This window comes from Mustelus asterias, chromosome 3 (assembly GCF_964213995.1).
Source record: "Mustelus asterias chromosome 3, sMusAst1.hap1.1, whole genome shotgun sequence".
NCBI lineage: Eukaryota > Metazoa > Chordata > Chondrichthyes > Carcharhiniformes > Triakidae > Mustelus > Mustelus asterias.
In genome coordinates, this window is record NC_135803.1 from 95,536,784 (window position 1) to 95,561,321 (window position 24,538).

Sequence of the window (24,538 nt, forward strand, 5' to 3'; positions counted from 1 at the left end):
CGGTACCTACTCTTGCAACTCGGCCAACGTTGTCTGCCTGATACGCTGCAAGAAAGGATGTCCCGAGGCATGGTACATTGGGGAAACCATGCAGACGCTACGACAACGGATGAATGAACACCGCTCAACAATCACCAGGCAAGACTGTTCTCTTCCTGTGGGAGAGCACTTCAGCAGTCACAGGCATTCAGCCTTGGATCTTCAGGTAAGCGTTCTCCAAGGCGGCCTTCACGACACACGACAGCGCTGAGCAGAAACTGATAGCCAAGTTCCGCACACATGAGGACGGCCTAAACCGGGATGTTGGATTTATGTCACATTATCAGTAACCCCCACAGCTTGCCTCCTGGACTTGCAGAATTTCACTGGCTGTTCTGTCTGGAGACAATACACATCTCTTTAACCTGTGTTGAATGCTCCCTCCACCCACATTGTCTGTACATTTAAGACCTGGCTGGCTGTAGAGATTTGCATTCTAATCAGTATTCTGTAATTTGATTTCTGTGTCTGTGCCCTGTTTGAGAACAGATATCCACTCCATCTGACGAAGGAGCTGTGCTCCGAAAGCTTATGGTATTTGCTACCAAATAAACCTGTTGGACTTTAACCTGGTGTTGTGAGACTTCTTACTGTGCTTACCCCAGTCCAACGCCGGCATCTCCACATCATGTACAGTATTGGGAACAGATATTGACTTTATTCAATTGTGTAAAATGGGTTATAGTGAATCTGCTTTATATCTTTCCTGATTTGTATTACCATTTAAGTCAATATCAATAAGTACTTACCTTCTGGAGTGAAGTATTGCTGGCCTGACTGATTTAGATAGTGCCTTACTACCTCAGGACCTTCCTGAACATTCTAAAAAAATTAAAATAACATGCTATTAGATTTAAACTCTTTCAAAAACAGTTATTAAGAACTGTGTAAAATAGGAAAATGATAGCTGGCATCTGTGAAGAGAGAAACAGAATAAGCACTGTTTTAAAGTGTGTATATGTTGTCCAGCTGGAGTATCTTCAGAAAGAAACATTGTAAACCATTATTTGGGAGAATAGGTATAAATTTGCTTTGTCCAGGAGCACAAAATAATCCATAGCAAATTGACAATTCATTTACACTTGCCTCATTTTTAGTTTGTTTAATTTGACACTTTACATTTCCAAATTCTCAGCTGATTAAATCCCAGATCGATTGGCTGCAATGCATATCATGTACAGGTCATAATTTCAAATTTTGCAGATGACACAAAGCTTAAGGAAAGGCTAGTAACAGACTTCGGGAGAACATGGACAAAATGGTGAGAAACCAAACACATGGCAAATTAATTATAACATCTAGAAATGTGATATATTTTAATGAGAAGAATGAGGAGATGGAAGATAAACAAAATATTACAATTTTAGAAGAGGTTCAAGAACAGAGAATCTTGAGACTGCATGTACACACAAGTCTTTGAAGATCACAGGGTATGGGTAAGTTGAGAAGGTTGCTGAAAAGGCAAACAGGACGCTTGTTTTTATTAAAATAAGCACAAAACATCAAATCTATAAAGCTTTGCTAAATCTTCATAAAACACTGGTTAGGCTCCAGTTGCAGCACTGTGGCTAATTTTGGCCAGTAAACTTCAGGAAGGATGGCAAGATAGTTGAGAAGATGCAGAGAAAGTTTACGAGGATGGCACCAGGATGGAAAGGTTTCAGTTAGGTGGAGAAACAAACTAGATAAGCTGGTCTACTCTCCATTGAGCAGCGAAGATTAAGGGGAGGTTTAATAAAGATGTTTAAAATCATGAAGAGTTTTGATAGAATAATTAGGAAGAAACAGTTTCCAGTGGCAGAAGAGTTGGTAATCAGAGGGCACAGATTTAAGGTAACTGGCAAAATAACATGGAGAACATTTTTTATGCAGTGAGTTACGATGAACTGGAATGCCCTGCCTGAAAAGAAAATCTGGAAGCCGATTCAATAATAACTTTCAAAAGGGAATTGAATAAATACTTGAAGTGGAAATATCTGCATGACTCTGGGGGAAAAAGACAGGGGAATGGGACTAATTGGCCAGCTCTTTCAAAGAGCTAGTGCAGAAACTCTGGGCTGAATATTTTCCTTCTATGCTGTATCATTCTATTTTTGCATGATTCTATAAAAGGGAAATGTTTGAATCATGAAATCTAAGTATATAAGTAACAGGCAAATGCACATCAAATGCTTTTCCATCATGTAGCGTGTAGTGCCACTGCATAGGTACTTAGGAACAAGAGTAGGCCATTCTGCACATCAAACCTATTCTGCAATTTAATGAGATCATGGCTGACCTGTGGTCTAACTCCATATACCTGCTTGGTTCATATCCCTTAATACCTTTGCTTGACAAAAATGTATCTATCTGAGATTTAAAGATAGCAACTGATCTAGCGTCAACTGCCATTGTGGAAGAGAGTTCCAAACCTCTATCATCCTTTGTGTGTAGAAGTGCTTTCTAACATCCTTCCTGAACTATCTGGCCCTAATTTTTAGACTATGCCCCCTAGATCTGGAATCTTCAACCAGTGGAAATTGTTTATTTTTATCTACCCTGTCTTTTCCTGTTAGTATTTTGAAGACATCAATCAGATCACTGCATGACCTAAGAAATTCAAGAGAAAAACAGGTCTAATTTGTTTGAACTCTCCTCATAATTAAACCCCTGAAATTCAGGTATCATTCATGTAAACCTACTCTGCACTCCCTCCAATGGCAATACATTCTTCCTAAGGTGTGGTGCCCTGATCTGTTCACAGTACTCCAAGTGGTGTCTAACCAGGGTTTTGTATAGCTGCAGCATAACTTCTGCATCCTTATATCCAATCCTCTAGATATAAAGGCCAACATTCCATTAGCCTTCTTGATTATCTTCTGCACCTGATTGTGGCATTTTAAAGATCTATGTACCTGAACCCAAGTGTTTTTGGCCATTTACTGTATTCAACTTCATACCATCTAGAAAATGCTCTGGTCTATTCTTTTATGGTCCAAAATGAATCACCTCACACTTGCTTAGATTGAAATCCATCTGCCACAGCGTTGCCCTTCCACCAAGTCTATCACTAACCCTTTGTAATTTTATGCTATCATTTGCACTATCCACAATGCTGCCTAACTTTGTGTCATCAGCATGATGCCACAGAATAGCAAGATATGAGTTTCCATTTGCAGACTGTCACAGCAGCTAAGGTGAAGGAAAGAAAACAATCTAAATTTTCCTGGCAGATCAATCATAAAAAATAGCGAGGAGCAGCCACCAAGTCACTTTCATACAATTCCTAGCAGATGGGATGCAAGTGCTGCTTTGCATCATAGGTTAGAAACTTGCCTGCAATTGATGCGTGCCCCATTAAACTATATAAAGGGAATGACAGGGAGGAAAATTAGTGCTCTATGCTCTCATCAAGACATGATTTCCCTGCTATCTGGTTGCCTGCCCCAATCTGGCATCTGCCTTCACTCTTCCCTCTTCCCTATAAATAATAGCTTCAAACAACTTTTAATAGTTTATCTATCTCACAAAGAGTGTGGCAGAGATCTTGTTGATGATGGGATGGAAGTGGGGGCGGGGGGGAGGGGGGGAATTGATAGGGAGAGGAAGTGCAATAAATCTGTAAATCGTTGTCTGATTTATGGAACATTACCTATTTTTGCTACAATCGTAGACTTTGAGCTTGATCTGAAATTTATCCTATGGTAGAATCAAACCAACTCAGTACACTTTAAGATTTTTGACATAGGCTTGCCTTGACTGGAGTAGAATTGAGATATTTATATTGCAGCTATGCATTACTATAAACAAAACCTAGCAAAACACCAGTGCTTCAGGGGATTATTCTTCAATGTATGTACTGCACAGGAGAGAGTAAATTGTGTTTATTAATGGGATTTCCTTGATGCACTGTATTGGAACTCAACAGCGTTGAGATGATTTTGACATTCATGGCACTTACCCCCAGAATAGTTGATGCTCCTGCAGGAAGGATCTCTGAATAATAACCCCTTGGTTTAATACTAGGGTATTTTACCACCATTTCCTCAAGACTATGTAAACTGGGTTTGGATGCTTTCAATTTCTTTTTTGGAGGTGTTTTTGTCCGACTGCTCGTTTCCATCTTCTATCATAAGTTAGAAGCTGAAACAAAGCACAGTTACATGTTGTAATAGCTGTACAAATGGTTCTTAATAGTTAAGGATGTTCACTAGAATAGAGAAGTGTTGAAATTATATGGAGTTTTGGTAAAATAGGTATTTCCACCAATTGCTGGTTTAGACGGCATCTAAACCGAAGGTAATCATCAACAGGACAGGTTAATAGATTTGTTTTCTTATATAAGACAGTGCACTATTAGACCACGGAAGTGCTATCATAAATAGTGATGGAGGCAAAATCCATTATAGCTTTTAAAGCTCTTGGGAGACTGGAAGTATCTGCAGCGTGTCTTTTATTAAAACTTGGCCACTGCATTTGCAGTTTTCATAAACTGTTTAAAGTTTTTACCTATTAGTAACAAGTAGGCTTACATCAACACTGCAATGAAATTACTGTGAAAATCCCCTAGTTGCCACACTTCAGCGCCTGTTTGGGTACACTGAGGGAGAATTTAGCATGGCCAATCCACCTGACCAGCACATTTTTTGGATTGTGGGAGGAAACCAGAACACCCAGGAGGAAACCCACGCAAACACGGGGAGAACGTGCAAACTCCACACAGACAGTGACCCAAGCCGGGAATAGAACCCGGGTCCCTGGTGCTGTGAAGCAGCAGTGCTAACCATTGTGCCACTGTGCCGCCCTTAAGGTAAGCAAATGTCATGACAAACCACATGATTCTATTTTAGTTGAACTTTACAAAGGGACATTGTGAAGGTGCCAGTTGAAAGATTGTGAAGGTAGAGGGAACAGAGGAAGCAATGATATCAGGCTTGTCCAAACAGGGGCCCTGGAGCACGTCATGTAGTCTTTGAAGACTCTATATGTGGCCCCCAGAGACACTGTATAAAATGGCACTAAGACCAGTCAGTGAAATTGAAGGTTTCAGCCGGGGCTGCTCCTCCAATCACAGGTCGCACCACTCTAGCCGCTTCCCACAGCTTTACCCTTACCCCATCTCCTGTCACTTTCTCAGCTTCCCGTTGCTTTCCCTCTTCTCCTGCCACTTTGCCTTAGCTCCTATTGCTTTCCTTCAGCTCCTGTTGCTTTCCCTCGCCTCCCGTCGCTTTCCCCTCCACTCCTGTCACTTTCCCTCAGCCCCCGGCGCTTTCCCTCGGCCCCCGGCGCTTTCCCTCATTTCAGCTCTTTAATTATTACTCAGTTTTTTAAAATTATCAATTTATTATGACTATTTTTGCTCTGCAAGTTGTTTTTTTTCACGTCAGCTTTATTTTTAAGATTCACATTTAATGTTGTACCAAAATTTATCTTTCTCAAATTTGCTCATTGGCTCCTTGAATGAGAAAAACATTCAAATGTAGCCAAAAGCCTGAACTATATTAATGGATTTCCAAAGTGGCAGGACAGCACCATGGTTAATAGCTGCCTCCCTAGACTTATACTACAATGAATAATAGTGTTATCTTTCCCTGTTGACGTGACAAAACAAACTGCCTCAGAGATCAAGAAGGCATGACTTGAAGTTGCTGAGGAGGTTATCTATGCTCCTGGACAGTGTTGGGAGTGTTTTAATGACCTATCTGGAGAAGAAAATGAGTATAATGCCACATTGAACTAGATCCTGGTGTGGGTATCACTCAACCCCTCACTGCACTCCCAAGCGGCACATCACTGCTCACACCATCTTACCTTGCAGGTGCATCCATTTCCCTCTGATTGTACACTTCATTACATTCCCATCTGACTATCCATCACAGACACCTTCATCTTAATGAAATGCTATGCCTGTCCCTCTTGGTAACCTTCAAAAAGGCTGCTCATCCACCCATTTGACATATTCCATTACACCTCCTAAATGGTTTCTTCTTCTTTACCTTGCAAAAAAAGAGCTCTGAACTTGGGAGAAAAGCACAGAACTGGAGGTGGTCAGTCTTTATTTGATCCTGCTGGCTGCAGAGGAGCAGGCACTTAAGATAAGACAAGTCTCAGTATGTCTGACGAAAGGAGAGGGAGAGATGGCTTCTCCCAACTACCTGGTAACAGGATTAAATATCACATCACCATGTGCCATACAATCTCATTTATGTTGACTTGATGTCAGCAACAAGCGAAATGTAACCATGTGTATAATGTTCACTTCAAAGATTCTTACCATGACTGTTTCAATTCATGTCTTTAATCCTGCACAAGCCTATCATGTATTCTGCAGGAGATGGTGCAGCATGAAGTCCTTCACAGGATTCATGCAGACCATATAAACTGAGATACATACTTCGACAAGGCAGGTAAGTCAAATAGTTAGGTTTTAACCTGGTAGCTCACACAGCACAAATGAGCATGAACAGATGGTACCAACAGAAACAGTAAAGGAGAGTCTGCTCCAAGCTCTACTCAGTTGGAAGCAGATTTTGAACCTTGCGTCATTAGCAAAGAGGATAATTCTTGAGTAGCAACAAAAAGAGGTCAGAGATACTGGCAGATTTTCCAGCCACACTATGCATGCCAGTCGAGGTTTTGGAGGAGTCCATTCCAGGCATGAATGCATTGATACTGCAGACTGTCACAATGATGACTGTCATTGGCAGAAGTGGCCATTTCTTGAAGAAGTCAAACAAATGCTTGCTGGCCCTTATTAATGGCTTAAATACTCTGAATTTCATCCTAATTAGAATTCTTCAGCCCTTCAGCACCCCACTGATGTGCAGCAAAGAGCTCACCAGCTCATTTCTAGCAATAAAATGTGGGTTGGCCAAGAGAGAAGATGGAGAAATAGGACATGAAATGAGCACTGTCAGTACCTCACATACTGATTCATAATCCAATACCTGAGTCTTGCTCTGCAAAGCTCTGTATGTAGAGCAGTCTTTGGCACCCCACAGCTGCAAAACCCAAATGACATTAGCCAAGATCATCTTAACAATCAAAGTAGGGCGGCATGGTAGCACAGTGGGTAGCACTGCTGCTTCACAGCTCCAGGGGCCTGGGTTCGATTCCCGGCTTGGGTCACTGTCTGTGTGGAGTTTTCACATTCTCCTCGTGTCTGCGTGGGTTTCCTCCGGGTGCTCCGGTTTCCTCCTACAGTCCAAAGATGTGCGGGTTAGGTTGATTGGCCATGCTAAAATTGCCCTTAGTGTCCTGGGATGCGTAGATTAGAGAGATTAGTGGGTAAAATATGTAGGGGTGTGGGGGTAGGGTCTGGGTGGGATTGTGGTCAGTGCAGACTCGATGGGCCGAATGGCCTCTTTCTGTGCTGTAGGGTTTCTAAGATTTCTAGAGATTTGAGCAGCCTGCCCCTAACTCAGCTGAAGCCACAGGGTTTGCACCACATATTACATATTACTATACTACATACACATTACTGCACTACATAAACATATCAAGTTGATCTTTCTCTACACTCTAGCTGTGATTGCAACACTGTACTCTGCACTCTCTCCTTTCCTTATCCCCTATGCACTCTATGTTTTGTCTGTAGAGCACAAGAAACAATACTTTTCACTGTATCCCAATACATGTGACAATAATAACTCAAATCAAACATGACAGAAGCAGAATAAGGAAGCGTAAAGATTTATACTTGCAGTAGGGTATGCACATGGGTATGTTGCACAATATTATATTCAGTATTGCTGAAAAAAAGAGACAAGCAGGCAGCAAATGAAAAGCTTCGAAAGCACGTCTCTTTTTTCAGGAATTCTTAAATTCCGTGCTACCCAAGCAACTAAATGTTATGTTGCTAAATTTCTGTTTAATTTTTAAGTCACATAAAAATTACTTGTTTGCACCACTTTCCCATGTTGTCCATTTTTGTTTGCTGCCCAGTCAATAGCCTTCTCATTTCTGATGAATGGTAAGACAAGGCTTAAAGCCAAACAATGGGTTTCTGTGAAACAGATGCTTTGTTGATTGCAAGACTGCTTTGTGTTCAAGAAGGTGCGGTGTTAGTTTTGTTCAGGATGTGGCTGCCAGGCAGATGCACTGGTGCAGCCGAACTAAATATTTCAGTTACAAGGCCACACTGTGTACTGCTGCTCATACTCTGGCCACATCACATTCCTCCTCCAGTTTCTTCTAATCCAAAAAGCTCTGCACCTTTTTCTTTCTGCAGCTCTAATCCTTGCTACCATACTATGTTGTGCAGAGCACAGCACAGCATGATCATTCTCGAGACCTGACTGGTATTGATCTATCCGGGCACCGGATATGCATCTTTAGCATCCTGATAGCTTGCTGAATGACATTTCTTGGGTGGAATTCTCCCAAAAAAGTTCTAAGTGTCGAATTCGCAGGAAAACTGGAGAAAATTGTGAAAAACAGATGGGAATGTTGCTTCTGCAGAAAAATCACAAGACTGACCCATAGAGTGTGTGAATGTTATAAGATCAGACAAACAAAAGATGTGGTTAACGGTTAACTTATGGAATTAGAAAAATCGCTGACAACTGCAGCTAGCACACACACAAGAAGCTTGCACAAGAATAGATAATCAAATAAGGCATAAAGCAAACACGAGTAAGGGGTAAAAGGATTAGAAGAGTGGAAGAAGGGCAGACCTAGGATAGGCTTCTTCAAATGACAATATAACCTAATCATGGAAGGGAGAGGCGTGGAGAGACTCAAAACTGCTGTATAAAAATGAGCTGAGTATGTTTGCTGGGTGTGCCTACTTAGAAAGAAAGAAAGAAACCCTACAGTATAGAAAGAGGCCATTCGGCCCATCGAGTCTGCACCGACCACAATCCCACCCAGGCCCTACCCCCATATCCACCCACTAATCCCTCTAACCTACACATCTCAGGACACTAAAGGCAATTTTTTTTTTTAGCCTGGCCAATCAACCTAGCCCGCACATCTTTGGACTGTGGGAGGAAACCGGAGCACCCAGAGGAAACCCACGCAGACACGAGGAGAATGTGAAAACTCCACACAGACAGTGACCCAAGCCGGGAATCGAACCCAGGTCCCTGGAGCTGTGAAGCAGCAGTGCTAACCACTGTGCTACCGTGCCGCCCTTATCGGACACCCGCTCTTGCAAGAACGTTTGAATAAACTACTGCTTCAGAATTTGACGCGAGAAAAATTAGTAAAGAGTGAGGCCTGTTTCTCACAATTGGGGGCTCGTCCGGGATCAAGTCATCTCCAGTGGAGTGGTCGCCGTCGACGACTGGGAAGACGCGTCCCGTTCCTTTAGAACGGTCTCGAGTCTCTCGTCGGTGAGTACCCCTTCCGGCCGACTGACGAGGATCCTAAGGAAAGTCATTCTGAACCAGTAAATAAGGGAAATACAGTTTTATGTAGGCACAACTGCAGTCAGGCAACTCCGTGCACGGACCAAGGTAAGAACAGTGACTTTTAAGTACTACCTTGGTGACTGGGTGGGACAATCATTAGGGGTATTGTAACTAACGGGTTAACCACGATGGGAAATAAAGTGAGTAAAAATAAGTCCCCCGGGAGAAAGGGCGACAGGGCCCCGAAAAGCATCCCTCCAGAAAGTCCTTTGGGACGGATGTTAAGAAAATGGAAAGACAATAGTTACACGTCGGGAAAAGATCAGAAAACTATGATAAAATATTGTTGTTTCGTGTGGACAAAGGAGGGTATCTGTCCTCCGTCAATCTTCTGGCCAAAATACGGGTCGGATGAGGATTGGGTTTGTCAAATTCTAAATACATATGTCAATCAAAAACAGCCATACAGTAAGGAAGAGTCCGACTATGCCTCTTGTTGGAGGGGCGATTGGGGGACCAGACCCGATGGATACAGGTTGTACCCCATGACAATGGTCAAACAACCAGAAGAGGAACAATCCTCTACACCACCTCCCCCTTCTTGGGACGTTCTCGCCCATTTACCCCCGCCATATGCGTCCCTACAGGACAATTTGGATAACCAACCAGACGATCACCCACTGGAGGGTGGGGGGCCTACAGCGACAGACAGAGCAGTCCCAGAAGATTCGCAAAAATCTAACGAGGACAACCATAGGTCAAGTTTTACCCCTAGACCAAAAGGTACTAAATCAAAATTAGCACAGGAAATAAAACAATGTGAGAAGAACATCCGGAATTTTCCACTCCCTGATAAACAAAAATCAGGGGATAAGATGTATCCACTGAGAGAGGTTCCCATGGGACCGGGGGAAATCGGATTCGTGAACGCTCCCTTGACTTCAGGGGAAGTGAGAGCATTTCAGAAAGAAATGAAAGCCCTCATGGAGGACCCTATTGGGTTAGCCGAACAGGTGGACCAGTTTTTGGGACCCAGCATATTTACGTGGACCGAATTAATGTCTATAATGAACATCCTTTTTACCGGGGAAGAGAGGGGAATGATAAGGAGGTCAGCTATGAGGTTATGGGAACAAGAGAATCCCCCTGGCGTGGGCGTGGTGCCAACGGAACAGAAGTATCCCAACGTAGACCCCCTATGGGACAATGACGAAGCACAAGATCGGAGACGTATGATGGATCTCAGGGACCTAATGATAAAGGGGATTAGAGAGGCAGTGCCGAAATCCCAGAATCTAACTAAAGCATTTGAAGTGCGTCAGGAAAAGGATGAAGCTCCCTCGGCCTTCTTGCAAAGGTTACGAGACACGATGAGAAAATATTCAGGAATGGATCCTGAGGACCCAGTGGCACAGGGACTCCTCAGGATCCACTTTGTTACCAAGGCACGGCCAGATATCCAAAAGAAAATCCAGAAAATAGACGGGTGGAGTGAGAAATAGCTTGATGAATTGTTAAGAGAAGCTCAGAAAGTGTTCATAAGGAGAGAGGACGAGAAAGAAAAACAGAAGGCCAAAATGATGGTGGCCACAGTTGACGAGATAGTGAAGAAACGGGCGGAACCAACCACCAGGAGTCAGGTTCGAGGGTGGCAGTATGTGGATAATAGAGGAAGGGGAAGGGGGCGAGGCGGACCCTCAAGGGGGTTCAACCGACAAGGACAAGGGTGGAGGCCCCAACAAGCGGGATGTTACCATTGCGGGAGGACAGGACATTTTAAGAGGGAATGCCCCGAGCTGAGGAGGGAAGAACGAGCGGTTCCGCTCATGAACTTCGAAGAAGACTAGGGGAGTCAGGGGTTCCTGCCCCCGGGGACCCACCGGGAACCCTTGATAAATTTACAGGTGGGGCCTTATAAGGAAAATACGGTGTTTTTAGTAGATACGGGGGCAGCAAGATCATCTTTAAACTTTGTACCCCAAGGAATAGAAGTCTCGAGGCAAGAACTGACGGTATCCGGGGTGAAGGGAGAAGGATTCACTGTTCCCATATGTGAAGTAATGACGATTGGATACGATGGAGGGGAAGTAAGAGGACAGTTGTTATATATTCCTGAAATAGGGAGTAATCTGTTGGGGAGAGATTTAATAATACTCCTGGGACTGGGGATTGGAGTATGCGACCAAAGGATAACTATACGAATGGCCATGTTAACTGAAGAACAGGAGAAACAAATAGACCCCGTCGTATGGGCGCAGGAAGGGAACCGAGGGGGTCTACAGATCCCTCCCCTTGAGATTAGTCTAAAGAAGGCAGGGGAAATAGTTTGTGAAAGACAATATCCAATTCCTGCTGAAGGAAGGAAGGGACTACAACCTGTGATTGAAGGATTAATCAGGGACGGCCTGTTAGAACCATGCATGTCTCCCTACAATACCCCCATCCTACCTGTCAGAAAGCCAGACGGTGCCTACAGATTGGTGCAAGATCTGAGAGCACTTAATCGGATAGTACAGGTCCGCCACACGGTTGTTACCAACCCTTATACCCTCCTGAGTAAAATCCCACACGACCACAAATGGTTCAGTGTGGTGGATCTGAAGGACGCCTTTTGGGCATGCCCACTGGCGAAGGGGAGTAGAGATGTGTTTGCCTTTGAATGGGAGAATCCCAGGACAGGACGAAAACAACAATATCGGTGGACGGTGCTTCCCCAGGGATTTACTGAATCACCAAATTTGTTTGGTCAGGTTCTGGAACAAATCCTGGAGAAGGTCTCGAGCCCAGAAGGGACGACCTTGTTGCAATATGTAGACGATCTGTTGATCACAGGGGAAAAGGAGGGGAAAGTGACAAAGGCCACCAATCAACTGTTGAATTTTCTAGGAAAGCAGGGATTAAGGGTTTCGAAAAAGAAGTTACAATATGTGGAGAAGGAAGTAAAATACCTAGGGCATTTGATCAGCGAGGGAAAAAGAAAGATAAGCCCCGAGAGAATCGAAGGAATAGTGGGAATAGCACTCCCCCGAACAAAAAGGGAGCTAAGGAAGTTTCTGGGGTTAACAAGGTATTGTAGACTATGGATTGGATCATATGCTCAGAAAACAAAAAAATTGTACCTGAAGTTGTTAGAGGAGGAGCCACAGACCCTAACTTGGACAGACGAGGAGAGAGAACAGGTGGAGGAGTTGAAGAAAAGTCTGATTCATGCCTCGTCCTTGTGCTACCCTCCCTGGAGAAGCCCTTCCACCTGTTCGCAACCGTGGATAAAGAGGCGGCCCTGGGGGTTTTGACCCAACGATGGGGGGACAAGAGGCAGCATATTTGTCTAAATTGTTAGACCTAGTGTCCAGAGGGTGGCCAGAGTGTGTACAGGCGGTGTCAGCGACCACATTGCCTGTGCAGGAGAGCCGAAAGCTCACGTTCGGAGGAGTCTTAACAGTTAGCACCCCACATCAGGTGCAGACGATATTAAACCAGAGAGCTGGGCGATGGCTTACGGACTCTAGGATTTTAAAGTACGAAGCCATTCTAATAGAGAAAGATGACCTCACCCTGGTCATGGACACTTGTCTAAACCCAGCCACATTCCTTTGGAGGGAGGGAGGAGAAGCCCCTGTCAACCTTGAGCATGACTGCCTAGACATCATAGAATACCAAACAAAAGTGAGGATGGACCTCAGGGATACCCCCTGCATGCGGGCTCCAGGTTATTCATTGACGGATCTTCCAGAGTGATTGAGGGTAGGAGGCACAATGAATACGCAATAGTGGATGGGATAGAAGGCAGTGTTATCGAAGCCAGCAGACTGCCTAATGACTGGTCAGCACAAACCTGTGAGCTCTATGCACTAGGAAGGGCCCTCAAAGAACTGCAAGGTAAAGAAGGGACCATATATACCGATTCCAAGTATGCCTTCAGAGTAGTACACACGTTCGGTAAAATATGGCAAGAAAGGGGACTGATAAATAGCAGAGGCAAGGAATTGGCCCATGAGGAGTTAGTAAAGCAGGTATTGGAGAACCTCTTACTCCCAGGAGAGATAGCAGTGGTTCATGTAAATGGACACCAAAAAGGGGATGATCCAGAATCAAGAGGAAATAGACTAGCAGACGAGATAGCTAAGGAAGCGGCCCTAAACCCCCGACCCGTCGAGATACTGGTCTTAGTGCCAACTGTGCCAGAAGCCGAAGGGAGACCAATGTTTAGCGCGAAGGAAGAGCAGGAATTAGAGGTGTTGGGGGCAAGAGACGACCAAAGGGCGATGGATGTTGCCTGATGGCCGGGAAATGATAAACAAGATGCTGATGAGGGAGATCATGGCAATTTTACACCAAGGGAGCCATTGGGGAGTACAGGCTATGTGTGACCTGGTATTGAGGAAGTATGGATGCAAGCGTATATACACCGTGGCCAAACAAATATGTGAAGGGTGCATAACATGCCAAAGGGTCAACAAGAAGGTATTAAGGAGGCAGGTTCCAGGGGGAAGGGAGCCCAGTCTGAGGCCGTTCCAGTGTCTACAGGTGGATTACACCGAATTACCCCAAGTAGGAAGGCTAAGGTATATGCTGGTCATAGTGGACCATCTGACCGGTTGGGTAGAAGCATATCCCTTAGCGACGGCAACGGCGGGCGGGGTAGCCAAAATAATATTGGAACACATGATCCCCCGGTATGGAATGGTGGAGTGCATCGATTCGGACCAGGGAAGTCATTTTACCTCCAAAGTGCTACAAGGAATAATGAACGGATTAGGAATCTCTTGGGAATTTCACACCCCTTGGCACCCTCCCTCTTCAGGGAGAGTCGAGCGGATGAACCAAACTCTAAAAAGACAACTGTCTAAATTAGTGGTGGAAACCAAACTACCCTGGACCTGATGTCTACCCATAGCTCTGCTACGGGTTCGGACTGCCCCACGAAAAGACCTGGGACTGTCCCCTTATGAGATGTTGTTTGGACTGCCCTATATGGGGACAAAAGGGGGTTTGCCGATCCCGGAGACTAAGGATCTGTTTCTAAAGAAGTATATACTGGGCCTGTCCTCCTCTTTATCCTTCCTCAGGAAACAGGGATTATTGGCACAAACTCCACCGCTCGAGTTCGCAGTCCATCGAATCCACCCAGGAGACTGGGTTTTAGTAAAGTCGTGGAAGGAAACCAAACTGCAACCGGACTGGGAAGGACCATACCAGGCCCTCCTGACTACGGAAACAGCCATAAGAACGACGTTCGGTAAAATATGGCAAGAAAGGGGACTGATAAATAGCAGAGGCAAGGAATTGGCCCATGAGGAGTTAGTAAAGCAGGTATTGGAGAACCTCTTACTCCCAGGAGAGATAGCAGTGGTTCATGTAAATGGACACCAAAAAGGGGATGATCCAGAATCAAGAGGAAATAGACTAGCAGACGAGATAGCTAAGGAAGCGGCCCTAAACCCCCGACCCGTCGAGATACTGGTCTTAGTGCCAACTGTGCCAGAAGCCGAAGGGAGACCAATGTTTAGCGCGAAGGAAGAGCAGGAATTAGAGGTGTTGGGGGCAAGAAAGACGACCAAAGGGCGATGGATGTTGCCTGATGGCCGGGAAATGATAAACAAGATGCTGATGAGGGAGATCATGGCAATCTTACACCAAGGGAGCCATTGGGGAGTACAGGCGATGTACCCACTACACCAGAATCAAGGGGCCGGTGGAAACCCCTGTCGGGGAAGGAACCTGGACGACCGAATTGACAGGGGAACCATTGAAACTGAAACTGAAGAGACTTTGAGTAACGAACTCTTTTGTAGCGACGCGAGCGCGGGAATACAGTTTGTAATATTATGTACTGAGTTTCTCTCTCTCTCTCTCCTTGTCCGCTAAGGAACTAAGGCTAGATTAGAATGGGACGGGTGTGTTGGTACGCACTACTAATTCCTCTAGTAACGGGGTTCCCAACATGGGAGAAATGGGAACCGGATCCCAATGATGGGACAATGTTCAAAGTCACGATCCCGAAGAGTTCTAATCCACAAGTGATAGAGGTAGATGTTTGTAGGCTAATAGTGTTTGGGGATGTGGAAAGCCAGAGAGGATACCGTGTTGCTGATAACTCTCTCAAATCTTATGGGGATGGTCTTGGGGCCTATAGCTCGCAGATAAGAGAGATCATCTCGATCCACCAGAGCCCTATCCGACCGGGTCCGGATTGTCCGGATAAGAAATGTAATCCGATAAATCTAACGATAAAGAAAACCGAGTGGCATGAGAAGATGGGGGGGAGGACCGTACATCAGCAGATGGACAATAAAGTGTTTGGGTTGGAAATAAAGACAGAAGGGGGAAACTACCCAAAATGTTGTTTCCGAATAAAGGTGGACAAGAGAAAACCAGTCAAAAAGACAGACGGTGGAACTACCCGAATGCCACAGATACAACCCTTTGCCCCCCACAATGATCCTAGGATAGTAAAAGTAATAGATGTAAAGGACTTGAGGCAGACCATTGAGATAGAGACCGGATTTGGGGATACAAATGCCTGGGTAGAATGGATAAAATACACCGTAGAAAGTTTGAACAAAAGCAATTGCTATGCTTGTGCCTCTGGTAGACCGATAGCCCGAGTAGCACCCTTCCCGCTGGGGTGGGAGCATGACCAAAAGGGCATGGAGTGCATGTTAGCCCTGTATCAGGACAAGACGGCTTGGGGCAATCGAACCTGCACATCTTTGTCATTAATGTTCCCTCCCCTAGAGATGAAGGATTTAAAGACTCCCCCTGCATTCTTCGCCACTACCGTGAATCACACCTCATGCGTGAGTCGACATGGTGCAAAGCTAACCAAAAATGTGGGAGAGCTGAAGTCATGCACAGAGACTGAGAACGTAACTGGAACAACCAGGGGAGGGAACTACTCATTATTGAACGTTCCCAGAGCGGATTTATGGTGGTACTGCGGAGGAAAAGTACTGAGATCGACCCTACCTCCCCAGTGGAAAGGGACCTGCGCAATTGTCCAATTGGCTATACCATTTACCCTGGCATTTGAGAAAGAAAAGGTAATAAAAGGAGGAAGGAGTAAAAGGACAGCGATAGAGACCTCCTTTGATGACCAAATATACTTAGATTCCATAGGGATACCGAGAGGAGTACCGGACGAATTTAAGGCCCGCAACCAGATTGCATCGGGCTTTGAATCAGCTCTTTTCTGGTGGGTCACCAACAGGGATTTATTAACTATACTAGAGACGCGGTAAAAGGCATAGCTGAACAACTAGATGCCACCAGTAGAATGGCTTGGGAGAACAGAATGGCTTTAGATATGATTTTAGCCGAGAAAGGAGGCGTGTGCGTGATGTTGGGAGGAAGATGTTGCACTTTTATCCCAAATAACACAGCACCTGATGGATCAATCACTCGGGCGCTACAGGCACTAACAACCTTTGCTGAGGAAATGGCCGAGAACTCAGGGGTAGACACGTCCCTTACAGGGTTTTTAGAGAACTGGTTCGGGAAATGGAAAGGCATGGTAGTCTCGGTTTTTACCTCCCTAATCACGGTTGCTGGATTACTAATAGCAATCGGGTGCTGCATTATCCCTTGTGTAAGGGGGCTGACTCAGCGACTGATTGAGACAGCCTTGACAAAACAGATGTCAATGAAAGGAAATCAGAAGGAGAGTATGTACCTGTTAGACAGTGATAGGATAGATGATATTGACGAAACCACGGGAATGGAGAAAGCTTCTGAAATAATGCTCAAAGAACTCGAAGGAACATATGAGACCCCTCCCCAGTATGCAGAAGACAACAAATATTAACGAAGAAGAAAAGGGAAAAACAGATGGGAATGTTGCTTCTGCAGAAAAATCACAAGACTGACCCATAGAGTGTGTGAATGTAATAAGGTCAGACAAACAAAAGATGTGGTTAACGGTTAACAAAGAACAAAGAACAGTACAGCACAGGAAACAGGCCCTTCGGCCCTCCAAGCCTGTGCCGCTCCTAGGTCCAAATAGACCAATCGTTTGTATCCCTCCATTCCCAGGCTGCTCATGTGACTATCCAGGTAAGTCTTAAACGATGTCAGCGTGCCTGCCTCCACCACCCTACTTGGCAGCGCATTCCAGGCCCCCACCACCCTCTGTGTAAAAAACGTCCCTCTGATGTCTGAGTTATACTTCGCCCCTCTCAGCTTGAGCCCGTGACCCCTCGTGATCGTCACCTCCGACCTGGGAAAAAGCTTCCCACTGTTCACCCTATCTATACCCTTCATAATCTTGTATACCTCTATTAGATCTCCCCTCATTCTCCGTCTTTCCAAGGAGAACAACCCCAGTCTACCCAATCTCTCCTCATAGCTAAGACCCTCCATACCAGGCAACATCCTGGTAAACCTTCTCTGCACTCTCTCCAATGCCTCCACGTCCTTCTGGTAGTGCGGCGACCAGAACTGGACGCAGTACTCCAAATGTGGCCTAACCAGCGTTCTATACAGCTGCATCATCAGACTCCAGCTTTTATACTCTATACCCCGTCCTATAAAGGCAAGCATACCATATGCCTTCTTCACCACCTTCTCCACCTGTGTTGCTACCTTCAAGGATTTGTGGACTTGCACACCTAGGTCCCTCTGTGTTTCTATACTCCTGATGACTCTGCCATTTATTGTATAACTCCTCCCTACATTATTTCTTCCAAAATGCATCACTTCGCATTTATCCGGATTAAATTCCATCTGCCACCTCTCTGCCCAATTTTCCAGCCTATCTATATCCTGCTGTATTGCCCGACAATGCTCTTCGCTATCCGCAATTCCAGCCATCTTCGTGTCATCCGCAAACTTGCTGATTACACCAGTTACACCTTCTTCCAAATCATTTATATATATCACAAATAGCAGAGGTCCCAGTACAGAGCCCTGCGGAACACCACTGGTCACAGACCTCCAGCCGGAAAAAGACCCTTCGACCACTACCCTCTGTCTCCTATGGCCAAGCCAGTTCTCCACCCATCGAGCCACTTCTCCTTGTATCCCATGAGCCTTAACCTTCTTAACCAACCTGCCATGTGGGACTTTGTCAAATGCCTTACTGAAATCCATATAGACGACATCCACGGCCCTTCCTTCATCAACCGTTTTTGTCACTTCCTCAAAAAACTCCACCAAATTTGTAAGGCACGACCTCCCTCTTACAAAACTTATGGAATTAGAAAAATCGCTGACAACTGCAGCTAGCACACACACAAGAAGCTTGCACAAAAATAGATAATCAAATAAGGCATAAAACAAACACGAGTAAGGGGTAAAAGGATTAGAAGAGTGGAAGAAGGGCAGACCTAGGATAGGCTTCTTCAAATGACAATATAACCTAATCATGGAAGGGAGAGGCGTGGAGAGACTCAAAACTGCTGTATAAAAATGAGCTGAGTATGTTTTCTGGGTGTGCCTACTTATCGGACACCCGCTCTTGCAAGAACGTTTGAATAAACTACTGCTTCAGAATTTGAATGAGAAAAATTAGTAAAGAGTGAGGCCTGCTTCTCACATAAATCACACTGGTTTTTTCGGTGGGAGTTCACACTAGAATCTCTCACACTCTGTACACTGCAGAGGCCACCTGTGATTATCATTAAATTTCAGGGGGCAGGGCTTATTCACGCTGGAGAGGCTGAGATCAGCGGGCCTCCGCATATGCGCAGTGGCTGCGAACTGTCAGCCTCCCCGTTTGCTGGCCAGCTCGATCACTGGCTAGCCCAGGATCCCCGCAGTGCTGCCCCCCCAATACCTCCATGGCCCGATCGTGGCCCCCCCACCGCCCCACCAACGATTCCCGGGCTAGCCTCGACCCACCCCCCTGTCCCGGACAGCCCCAACCTCCAGCACCACCTCCACCCCCCGCCCTCCCCTCCAGCAGACCCCCCTGGCAGACAGTCCCCAGCCCACCCCGATCTCCAGCCCGTCCCCAAAACAGATTCACCCCACCCCCCCCCCCAGCAGTCCCAACCCCTCCCACGCCCCACCCCCAACCTGCCCCGATCGTTGGTCTCCCTCCTGCCCCCATCGATCTCCATGCAGAGTAAGAAGTTTCACAACACCCATACAGAGTGACAGCGGGACCCCCCACCCCCACTGATTGCCCCTAAGCCTCGTCCCTCACCAGCCCCCACCCCTATAGGGCCCACCCCCTTGGCACTGCCTGATGTCCAGTGGGTAGTGCCAAGGTGCCCCCTGGGCATGGGCACTTTGACCCTTAGTGCCAGGGGGCACAGGCTGGCACTGCAGGGTGGCCTTGCCCAGGGGGCACCACACACCGCCACCCCCCCCCATCGCCCGACCCCCTGTGGGGCCCCAATTGCCATCCCTTCATTCCAGCAGGGTCAGGCCACTAGTTCCCCGAAAGTGAGGAGCTAATCTGAACCCCGCTGGAGTGAAATATTCCTGACGGGGTGGGAGATGCTCGCAGGCTTGGGAGAATTCAGTCCCGGGCCCGCTAATCATGTTAAAATAACATTAAAATAAGATATGAAGTACTTACTTGGTGTTCCCGCCTGTTTCCAGCGCTAATCAGATGGCGCTGGAAATCCAGCGCTGGGCGATGCACACGCGGCAGGAACACATGTGCGAATCCCGTGCATGCCCGGACACAACATTCTCCCAACTCACTGCGCTAGAGAATTAGCGCAGTGGGGTGGGAGATTCACCCCATGACTTGTTGCCACATGACTTTGATTTTAGTACTCTTGGGTATCATTGCCTGGGTTCCTCACAGGTATCATCAAATAACTTCTGAGTGGATAACCTTTGTCTCCAAGCAGCAAGCTGGTGAATCTGTTCTGAAGTGCTGAAAGATCAGGGTGCAGGATGCAGACTGATGCAGGATGACTATACTCTACCCATTTCCTAGGAATCTGGCACATGTTTGCTTGGCCATACAAAAATTTGAATATAGCTGAAGAGATATGCTGCTGAAGCTTTTCATCAAGTATCAGAAGAAGTGCAAGAATGTCAAATTTTAAACAATCACCACAATTTATACTACTGGAAGAAAAGATATTGGCTGATTGGCAAGTCAGATATGATTGGCCAAGGTATTGGGCCCGATTTTACCAAACTTTCGCACCCGTTTTCGGGCACGAAATCATGGTAAAGTTGGGCGTCGGGCCTAAAACACGGTCCAGACCTGACCCAAGGCCAATCGCGCCTTAACCAACGGCTGATCCGGGCACCGGTCCGATTTAAATCGGCATAGTGAAGCCTGCGCCCAACTTACCCAAGGATTCCCACATTAGGAGGCTTCAATCCGATCGGTGCCCGCGCATTTACCGTGTTGCTGAATTCAAGTCCGATAGGGCTTCAACTCAGCAACTGAACCGCCAAATCGCCCCCGACCACCCTTCGCAGACCGCCCCTGCGAACCACCCCGGCAGTCCAACCCACCCCCCCCCCTCCACCCCTGATCGGACCACCCTGGGACGCAGGCCCCGCCAGCACCCCCCCCCCACCCCCCCTCCGGGATCGGACCCCCCGGGCCCCCAACCTACCTTGATCGCTGGTGTCCGTCGAAAGCATCTTGCGATCCTGGATCCTGGCCTTGCTCCGGGGTTCCTGATGGGTAGGATGACATCTCTTCACTGGGGGGGGGGGGGGGGAATGTGACATCTCTTCCCTGAGGGGGGGGGGGGGGTAGGGGGGGGTGTGACATCTTTTCCCTGAGGGGGGTAGGGGGGGACGTGACGTCTCTTCCCTGAGGGGGGGGGGGGGAGGGGCGGATGTGACGTCTCTTCCCTGAAGGGGGGGGGGGGGGGGAATGTGACGTCTCTTCCCTGGGGGGGGGGGGGGGGTGGAGATGTCACATACCCCCCCCCACCCCCCCTCAGGGAAGAGACGTCACATCCCCCCCTGCCCCCCCTCCCAGGGAAGAGACATCACATCCCCCCCCTCCCCCTCAGGGAAGAGACATCAGATCCCCCCCCACCCCCCCCTCAGGGAAGAGATGTCACATCCCCCCTACCCCCCCCCCCCCCCCTCAGGGACGAGACGTTAAATCCCCCCCCCCCATCGCCCCCCCCAGGGAAGAGACGTCACATCCCACCCCCCCTACCCCCCCGACCAGGGAAAGTCAAAGACAGCGCAGACAGCAGTGCTGTCAGCGCTGCCTTTGACTTTCGCGCTCGGGCGCGCTGGCTCCGAACTGCGCCAACAGATGCAAATGCACTAGGCCCCGCCCACTGGACCCGCGCCGAAAAAAGGCGTATGGGGGCGCTGGAGTGCGGCTGCCGGGCGCGGGTCTGATTTACGACCGCACCCGGCACTTAGAGCCGATTTGGTAAAATCGGCCCCATTGTCATGAAGGAAGGGGGGGGGCGATGCTATAGGCTTCCCAAGTTCACAGGTAACTCAAAGCAAGATGTGAGGCTTATGCATATTCCTTTTCTTTGTCGAGTATGGGTATTTGCTATGAATTTATGTTGCTTCGAGCAAGCGTAAATGATTCATGGTACAAGCTAGATTGATTGTCAAAATTGGTTGTCATTATAGCTATTAGCGCACTCAGGATTGTTTAGAAAGTGCTACCCAATTGCAGAATCACAACTTACAGGAGACATTTTGTTTTAATTTTGTAATTGTGGGCTGGTTGAGTATGGCCTGTTCTCTGCATATTACAGACATAGAAACATGGAAACATAGAAAATAGAAGCAAGAGTAGGCCATTCAGCCCTTCAATCCTGCTCTGCCATTCATTATGATTATGGCTGATCATCAACTTCAATATCCTGATCCCCCTTCCCCCCAATATCCCTTGATCCCTTTAGTCCCAAGAAATATATCCAATTTTATCTTGAAATCACACAATGTTTTGTCATCAACTACTTTCTGTGATAGAGAATTCCATAGATTCACCACTCTCTAGGTGAAGAAATTTCTCCTCACCTCAGTCCTAAAAGGTTTACCCTTTATCTTCACACTATGACCCAGAGTTCTGGACTCCCCCACCATTGGGAACATTCTTTCTGAATCTACCCTGTCTAATCCAGTTAGAATTTTATAAATTTCTATGAGATCACTCTTCTAAAGTCCAATGAATATGATCCTAATCTCAACTCATATGACAGACCTGCCATCCCAGGTATCAGCCTGGTAAACCTTCGCTGTACTTCCTTTATCGCAAGGTCATCCTTCCTCAGATAAGGACACCAAAACTACACACAGTACTCCAGGTGTGGCTTCACCAATGCCCTGTACAATTGCAGTAAAACATCACTATTCCTATACTTAAATCCTCTTGCTATGAAGGCCAACGTACCACTTGCCTTCTTTTCTGCCTGCTGCACCTGCGTGCTTACTTTCAGCGACTGATGCACAAGAATACCAAGGTCTCGCTGAGTATCCACCTCTTTCAATTTACACCCATTCAATAATAATCTGCCTTCCTATTATTGCTACGAAGTGGATAGCCTCACATTTATCAACATTATATAGTATCTGCTATTTATATGCCCAATCACTCAGCCTGTCCAAATCACGCTGATGCATCTCTGCATCCTCCTCACAGCTCACCACCCCCATCCAACTTTGTAGTTGGAGACGATACATTTAGTTCCATCTTCCAAATCATGAATATTTAATGTGAACAGTTTGGGTCCTAGCACAGATCCCTGCGGTACCCCACTAGTCACTGCCTGCCAATCGGAGAAAGGCCCATTTATGCCAACTCTTTGCTTCCTATCTGCTAGCCAGCTTTCTATCGATTTCAAGACACTACCCATAATCCCATGTGCTTTAACTTTACATAGTGGTCTACCATGTGAGACGTTATTGAAAGTCTTCTGAAAGTCTAAGTAAACCACATCCACTGGTTCTCCTTGGTCAATTCTACTAGTCAAATCTTCAAAGGATTCCAATAGATTTGTCAAGCATGATTTCCCCTTTGTAAATCCATGGTGACTTTGTCTGATTATACTGCTACGTTCCAAATGCTAGTTATGAAATTCTTGATAATGGACTCCAACAACTTCCCCAGCACTGATGTTGGGCTCACTGGTCTGTAGTTCCCTGTTTTCTGTCTACCTCCTTTTTTGGATAGTAGGCTTACATTAGCTACCCTCCAATCTGTAGGAACCAGTCCAGAGTCCAAAGAATTTTAGAAAATGACCACCAAAGGGCTACTTCCTTAAGTACTCTAGGGTGAAGATTATCAGGCCCCGGAGATTTATCCACTTTCAATCCCATCCATTTCCCCAAAACCATTTCTCTAATGGTGATTTCAACTCCTTACTAAAACTTGTTTCTCTCAGAACCTCTGGTATATTATTCATGTCTTCCTTTGTGAAGACAGAAGTAAAATACAAATTTAGTTCCTGAACCATTTCTTTGTTCCCATTATGAATTCTCCCATTTCTGACTATAAGGGGCCTACACTCATCAATCGTTTTTTCCATAGGAGTAAGCTATTTGATTTGATGAGCCAATCATTGGAAAATACCACTTGCATAGCCACTGCATAGTAACAATGACAAATAGCTTGCTTAACCTTCTCAAATTTTTGAGATACTTTGTCTTTCCAGGGCAATTTGAGGTTGAATGGGCACTTTTCAGGTCCAAGCCTGGTTGGCTTCTGGTTCATTTGCAAATCTGTGCAATGCATAGCTGATCTCATCAGGATAGTCATTGTCCTACAGGATAGCTTTGATCTGTTCTATTTCTGCATCAAGCTTACAAGGTGTGCAAGTGGCTCCATTTACAGGACTGCTGATGAAGCCAATCTAAAAGTGCATGGAGCTACGCAAGTCCCAAAGTGTATATTGACCAGTGAAGGTAGGTTTGCTGTAGACAATCATGGCAAAACCATTGGTGGATTTCACAACTAGCACGTAAAAAGGGAGCTTATTAGACTGCTCCAGCACAAATGAGAATTTTAATGCAATACGGAATGTATTAAGATGTGCAAGGAAATCCTTACACATGGTTGCAGTTTCTCATCATTTATATATGGTAAAAAAAAAGCAGTGATCCTAGCACTCAAACGGGGAGTTAGAAGGGCAAAAAGAGGGCACGAGATGTTCTTGGCAGGCAGGATTAAGGAGAATCCTAAGGCATTCTATTCATACGTTAGGAACAAAAGAGTTGTCAGGGAGAAAATCGGACCTCTCAGGGACAAAGGAGGGGAATTATGCTTAGAA

The 24,538-nt window shown here is 46.2% G+C and overlaps 1 protein-coding gene across 5 annotated transcripts in view; it reads right to left on the reverse strand.

Annotated features, from left to right (window-relative positions):
* The window catches only part of dnah1 (dynein, axonemal, heavy chain 1), a 510,234-nt gene extending 489,243 nt beyond the window's left edge, over positions 1-20,991 (reverse strand). For 3 of the 5 annotated variants that reach the window (XM_078209369.1, XM_078209374.1, XM_078209375.1), the window contains exons 1-3: positions 20,900-20,991; positions 3,980-4,161; positions 789-861 (exon numbers count right to left, since the gene is read on the reverse strand). In XM_078209369.1, the coding sequence (XP_078065495.1) occupies positions 789-861; positions 3,980-4,141 (235 nt within the window). In that variant the 5' untranslated portion in view covers positions 4,142-4,161; positions 20,900-20,991. Of the gene's footprint in view, positions 1-788; positions 862-3,979; positions 4,162-20,628; positions 20,710-20,899 lie in introns of those variants that run through there. The other 2 variants (XM_078209371.1, XM_078209370.1) reach the window with 2 other exon arrangements.
* Positions 20,992-24,538: the final 3,547 nt, after the last annotated feature.